Genomic DNA, 6,139 nt, shown 5'->3' on the forward strand with positions numbered 1-6,139 from the left:
TAAAACGGCAACATTTTCTCTCCGATAACAAGATGGGTGTGAACAGTTTGGGGTTGCGAGGGGGGCTTTGTTACTACGCCGATAAATGACATTATCCATCCGGACCTTTGCCACCTAGGACATTTGTGTTACCAGACCTTCTCAAATTGTACTTGAGTACCCCTGGTCTGTCATGGAAAGAACTATGTTTTATATACTCAATGTATTTTGTTAGACTAGTAGATTTACACCTATGGAGATAAGGAACTGAGTTGGCCTGATATCTGCAGTTATCCTAGATAGATTTTGTATACACTGCTCAGTCGGGCAGGCCTGGATTTTAACCATTGTTTTAGGGGGTTGGGAAAAAGAAAATCAATGCAGCCTCAGAGAAGCCACCAAGTTAGCTTGGCCACGAGGAAACTGTCAATAAAGAGTTGCATCCTAAGAACCTCACATGTAAATGTACTCTGCTACTGCACCAGCAATATATAATTAATTTCAATGCTGTGAATGTTGTCTGGGAGTCCATGAATTTAAATAATCACTTCTTGAAAAAAATATTGAGGTAAAATATATATTCTCCCCATGAGCATAATTAAGATTGAAGCAGAGAGCAGGGAAATGGTCATGGAGGGATCTAATGACCTTCCTTGAGTGCATCCTTGAGTGACATCAGGTTAAGTGGCAAATTGAGAGGTTTAGTACCTTGGCAAGTTAGATTTTTAAGCACTGCGATTTCATTGTTAACTTAATGGTGTGATATTAATCTGATCAACATTCCTATTGGCACCTCTCTTAATAGTCTGGTAGGAAGGACATTCTGTTAAATCTATTGAGAATAGAAGTTAAATGGAAGCTCATGTAAATGGGACAAGGTGTCTCTGAGGACCTGCTTTGATCTCAGCAAATCTATACCATATAAATAACTTTAAAATTAATTATGCATGCAGACTGGGATAGCAGTCCACTAATGCACTTGATTTGACTATCCCCGCTGGCTCTCATTTTGGTCACAATTTACTCCCTTTACACAGATGCTCCACATATCCAGTTTAATTTTAGCTAAAAAAAACAATGGCATTCTTGCTATTAAAAGCTATTATGAATGCTAATAATAAAACACTTGAACAATTATGTATGGGAAAAAAGGCACCACAGTCATTTGATTACATACTGTAGAACATTTCAGAGGGTATACTGTATACTCTAAATCAATGCCTTGGATAGAGAAAATTCCAAACCCAACATACTTTTTTATTTGGAGCAGTCCGATAAAACAGGCAATATGAAGAAATAGTCCATAAAGATAATTTTTAAAAGGCTTTCTTTTTCTTAAAGTCAGGATGCAAAAAAAGAGAAGAGTAACAACATAATAATGATAATAAGGTCACTGTAATCGAAGGTAGCTCTTGCAGAGTTCATGGTCCCTAATGTCCCCCCAGCCCCCGTTCTTCACATGGGGCGCCAACCCCCCTGCCCCGTTAGCTGGCAGTCTCTTAGTGATCAGCAAGTTCTTGGGGAACAGCTGATTGCTGCTACTCTGAAGGATGTTCTCTATCTTGGACTTTTGGCTGGACGGCATGCACACAGACTTCTTGTGGTGCATTCCGCAGTCCCCGGCGTGGAAGACACGGGGTGCCTCGCTCACCATGACCTTCCAGTAGGAGGGCAAACAGGACACGGTCAGGTGCTGCAAGGACCAATCCCAGTTGTAGTCGTCGTAGGTGCAGAAGGAATCAGTGCATTGGAGGAGCTTCTGGTAGGTCTCCCTGCTCAGAGCCATGCCCATGTTGTGCTCGGTGGACTTCCAGGCTTTCACCTCCACCTTGTTGGATTTGCTAGCGTAGCTGATGTGGCCATAGCTCCCCAGAGACAGGATGTCACAGTCTGGGCAATTCTCCCTCTTCAGGATCGACATCAGCTTGAGGAGGTGGAGGAAGTCCGGGGAGAGGAAGTGGTCCTCCTCTATAAGTAGCACCAAGCCCCGGTGGTCCTTCAGCGCCCGGACCCTGTCCCACACAAAGTGCAGCTTCCACCACCAGTGGTGCTTGGTCTGGGAGAACTTGGCCTCGCGGTAGTGGCCGAATGAGTCAGGGTACTCTGCGTTGATGCAACCCAGCTTTAAGGCTTCCATTCTGGGAATGTCTCTGGGGCAGTCCCTGGGGTCGTGGCCCGGGAACTCCTGGGGGTACAGCTGGATGCTGAAGGGGAAGAAGATCTGGAGGACCTGGCAGAAGTCAACCGAGGCCACCACTTGGTTGAGCTCAGGGGACCAGAAGTCATGGCTGAAGATGAGCAGGATGCTCTCCACACCCCGGGCCTTCCTCAGACTCTCCACCAGCAGCCTCAGGTAGTCAGGTCTGTTGTGTACCTGTACCACCACCACCAGATCATCCTTCTTCCTCACTGCTCTGAACCTCTCCTCGTGCCTCACAATTTGGTCAAAGTTGAGCTGGAACACGATGGCACGGTAGACGAGGGTAGTGTTGTCCACATCCGGTTTGACCGTTTTCTCCTTCTCCAGTTGTTTTTCGGAGTGATTCTCCAGCTGCGTATCGTTGGCAGGTGCTACAGGTGCGATTGGTGGTACGATGGGTATCCGACTGACTGCCGGTGTGGCCTGTGGCTGCACCTGACTACTGCTGCTTCTCCTCGCCCCATCAGCCTCTTTGGGGACCACCACTCCACTGCTCTTCTTCTGCTTCCCACTGGTCCAGAAGGCTAAGCCACACACCACCACCACCAGCATCAGTATCACCACCTGGACATAAGATACAAATCAAACCATGTCCGGTTTTGGACTCTATCCTTCCCTCTTTTGGCGTTATTTTACTATTGTTGACAATTGCATTGTTGTTTCTATTTTCTTTTTTGAAGATAAACTTACTCTATGTAACAGAGTTCATATGAGCATACATGAGTTAATATCTTATTCAATTGATCCAGTAGGTCCTGTTTCTTCAGCTGAACTAAATATGTCACAATAAGATTGTCTATGACTGTTTTATTGTCTATGACTGTTTTTTCAAATAATGTGTTTTGTTTGTGCCATTTTAAACATGCCCAGTACAGAAACATGCAGCACATACACATGACTTGGGACTCGTTGTGTATTGTACCTTCCTCTTGTAGATTCGGAATCTCATGATAGGCTGTCACCCCTTGGGCAGGGCGAGGAGTTGATTGTTGAGAAACACAGGTTTGCAATTTCAAATGGTACTGCTGTGTTTGGCGGCCAGGCAGGGAGGCAGGCAGGAAGGCTTGGAAAACAACGGCTTCAAATTGTGTTTGTTGCTAACGCCTGTTGCTGGTTGCTAGGGCTAACTTTTGGAATGTAAACATGGGTTTTTGTCAAATATCAGTGATGCCAGGGGAGAGTTCCATAAGGCATGTTGGTCGCTAAGAGGCTGCAGGGTAGGGGTGTGCATGGAACCCACTGGAAGACAAAGAGAAATAATTAAAGTAATTGTAGTATTTCTTATTGTGTGTACTAAACCAGCTTCCTTTACTAAATGCAACCCACATACATCATGTCAATAATAAAACACAGCTGTTTTATTGGAGTACATAGATCTTTTCAGGTGAACAAAACAATTTGTTTTATGACAAAAGATTAGACAACCATCTGCAAAACGCATCACAGACAACACACTGACAAAAAATATTCCACAAAAGCATTCAGAAAGTATTCAGACCTGTTGACCTTTTCCATATTTTGTTAAGTTACAGCCTTATTCTAAAATTCATTTAAAAAAAATCTCATTCTACACACAATACAACATAATGACAAAAAAAAAAAATAGAAATATCACATTTACATAAGTATTCAGACCCTTCAATCAGTACTTTTTTGAAGCACCTTTGGCAGCGATTACAGCCTCATGTCTTCTTGGGTATGACGCTACAAGCTTGGCACACCTGTATTTGGGGAGTTTCTCCCATTCTTCTCTGCAGATCCTCTCATGCTCTGGCAGGTTGGATGGGGAGCGTTGCTGCACAGCAATTTTCAGGTCTCTCCAGAGATGCTCAATCAGGTTCAGGTCCAAGCTCTGGCTGGGCCACTCAAGGACATTCAGAGACCTATCCGAAGCCACTCCTGCGTTGTCTTGGGTGTGTGCTTAAGGTTGTTGTCCTGTTGGAAGGTAAAACCTTCACACCCAGTCTGTGGTCCTGAGCGCTCTGGAGCAGGTATTCATCAAGGATCTCTCTGTTCTTTGCTCCGATTATCTTTCCCTCGATACTGACTAGTCTCCCAGTCCCTGCTGCTGAAAAACATCCTCACAGCATGATGCTGCCACCATTATGCTTCACCGTGAGGATGGCGCCTGGTTTCCTCCAGACGTGACACTTGGCATTCAGAGAATATTTTTTTCTCATGGTCGGATAGTCCTTTAGGTGCCTTTTGGTTAACTCCAAGCGAGCGGTTATGTGCAGCCTCCTTTTACTGAGGAGTGGCTTCCGTCTGGCCACTCTACCATTAAGGCCTGATTGGCCAGATAGCTGCAGAGATGGTTGTCTTTGTGGAAGGTTCTCCCATCTCCACAGAGCTATATTAGAGTGACCATCGGGTTCTTGGTTACCTCCCTGACCAAGGCCCTTAATAAGGTGTTTTTGTTTTTTATACATTTGCAAAAATGTCTAAAAAACTGTTTTCCCTTTGTCATTATGGAGTATTGTGTGCAGATTGAGGAAAAACATTCTAAAATTGATTCAAATAAGGCTGTAATGTAACAAAATTTGGAAAAAGTCCAGGGTCTGAATACTTCCCGAATGCACTGTATATCTCAATCTGTAGGATAAATGATTGTCGTTTAGGGATAATACTTTATATTCAAAGTATCTGCCAGTCATCATGATTTAGCTATAATCTTAATTTAGACATAGGAGCCTTCCCATATCATCCCGAGCTCCACTTCAACATTCTATGATTAGTTCTCTATTCTCATTTTCTCAGCATCGTTTCTTTCTGGGTTGCCCTCACTGATTTGTACTGCCCAGAGGCACTGTCACAATCAATACACAAATCAAGAGCGTTTGCACTGGATCACAGACTACCTTGCCTAAAACAGATCAACGATATTCGTTTTTTTTTTACCCTGTACATTACACGCTTGTCAGGCTGACGTTCACTAGTAAGTCAGCATGACAGGCGTGTAATGTACACCGTTAAAAAAGATATAATTTCTCTGTCAACAAACAGTCAACAAGCTGTAGAGCTAAGCTAACCACCACCTATCGTTTCAAAACTAGAACCGTATGTTGGTAAATGTTAATGTAAAAAAATAAAAATCTGTCGTTTAACACCTCCTTCCCATGGCATCCGTTGCGGGATATATGGGTTACCTAACCAAATCTAGTTCATGCAAATTATGCTATCTTCCTTCTAGCTATCGTCTTGGTAGCCAAGAACTGGCGCGCAGGGACATTTACGTCAAATCACCAACCCCATTTCGCTCGAAACTTATGCGGTGTAGGTCTGCATCATACACAACTACCAGAAAGCTATATTTGGTAGCTTAAACATTGTTTACCAAGTGTTACGGTAGCTAGGTGGCAATATAAATGAGGGTCGTAAAAGCTAACTGGTACGAGCGTATCATATTTACAAACAAGCACTCCAGTTGCGCCTCAATTCATGACCAAAACAGACTGTCGCAACAAGCTTCAATCGTGGAAAAACTGCGTTTTTATATTTACCTAAAATGGTAGTCGTATTATGCAGCGTTCTCAGACGGAATTAACAGTGCGATGACATGAGATATTCATTCTCCTCCATCACTTCTCTCCTCTCCTGCTCCCAATTTCTGATCAAAATTACCACATTAACCGGCTAGCTAGCTAGCTAACGCTGGCACAAAATACCAAACCACTGCCTACCTCTGGCTCCCACAATGCATTACTCCGGAGGTGGGGCTCACGAGACATAAAAATGAAATTATTGGCTGTGCTACAATGTTGCATTGAATTGACAGCATCAGGTGGAACTGAACCATTGAACTGTAAGATTATAAACAATGTAACGACATGGAGATCTCTGTAAATACAATATTGCATGTATGTATTTGGTATGCTCTTTCTTAAGAATTTGTCATTTGTTTGAACAATGGATAAACAAAGTCATATTTAAATCAAATCGTAATTGGTCGCATGCGCCAAA

At 43.4% G+C, this 6,139-nt stretch overlaps 1 protein-coding gene across 1 annotated transcript; it reads right to left on the minus strand.

Annotated features, from left to right (window-relative positions):
- Positions 1-1,020: 1,020 nt before the first annotated feature.
- On the minus strand, positions 1,021-5,884 carry LOC109900946 (alpha-1,6-mannosyl-glycoprotein 2-beta-N-acetylglucosaminyltransferase-like). Its single transcript, XM_020496862.2, has 3 exons — positions 5,680-5,884; positions 3,102-3,418; positions 1,021-2,743 (listed from the first exon to the last, which is right to left on the minus strand). Exons 2-3 carry the CDS (start codon positions 3,126-3,128, stop codon positions 1,370-1,372), a joined length of 1,401 nt encoding a protein of 466 aa, XP_020352451.1. The 5' UTR covers positions 3,129-3,418; positions 5,680-5,884; the 3' UTR covers positions 1,021-1,369.
- Between the last annotated feature and the right edge of the window lie 255 nt (positions 5,885-6,139).

This window comes from Oncorhynchus kisutch, linkage group LG12, assembly GCF_002021735.2.
Source record: "Oncorhynchus kisutch isolate 150728-3 linkage group LG12, Okis_V2, whole genome shotgun sequence".
Classification (NCBI taxonomy): domain Eukaryota; kingdom Metazoa; phylum Chordata; class Actinopteri; order Salmoniformes; family Salmonidae; genus Oncorhynchus; species Oncorhynchus kisutch.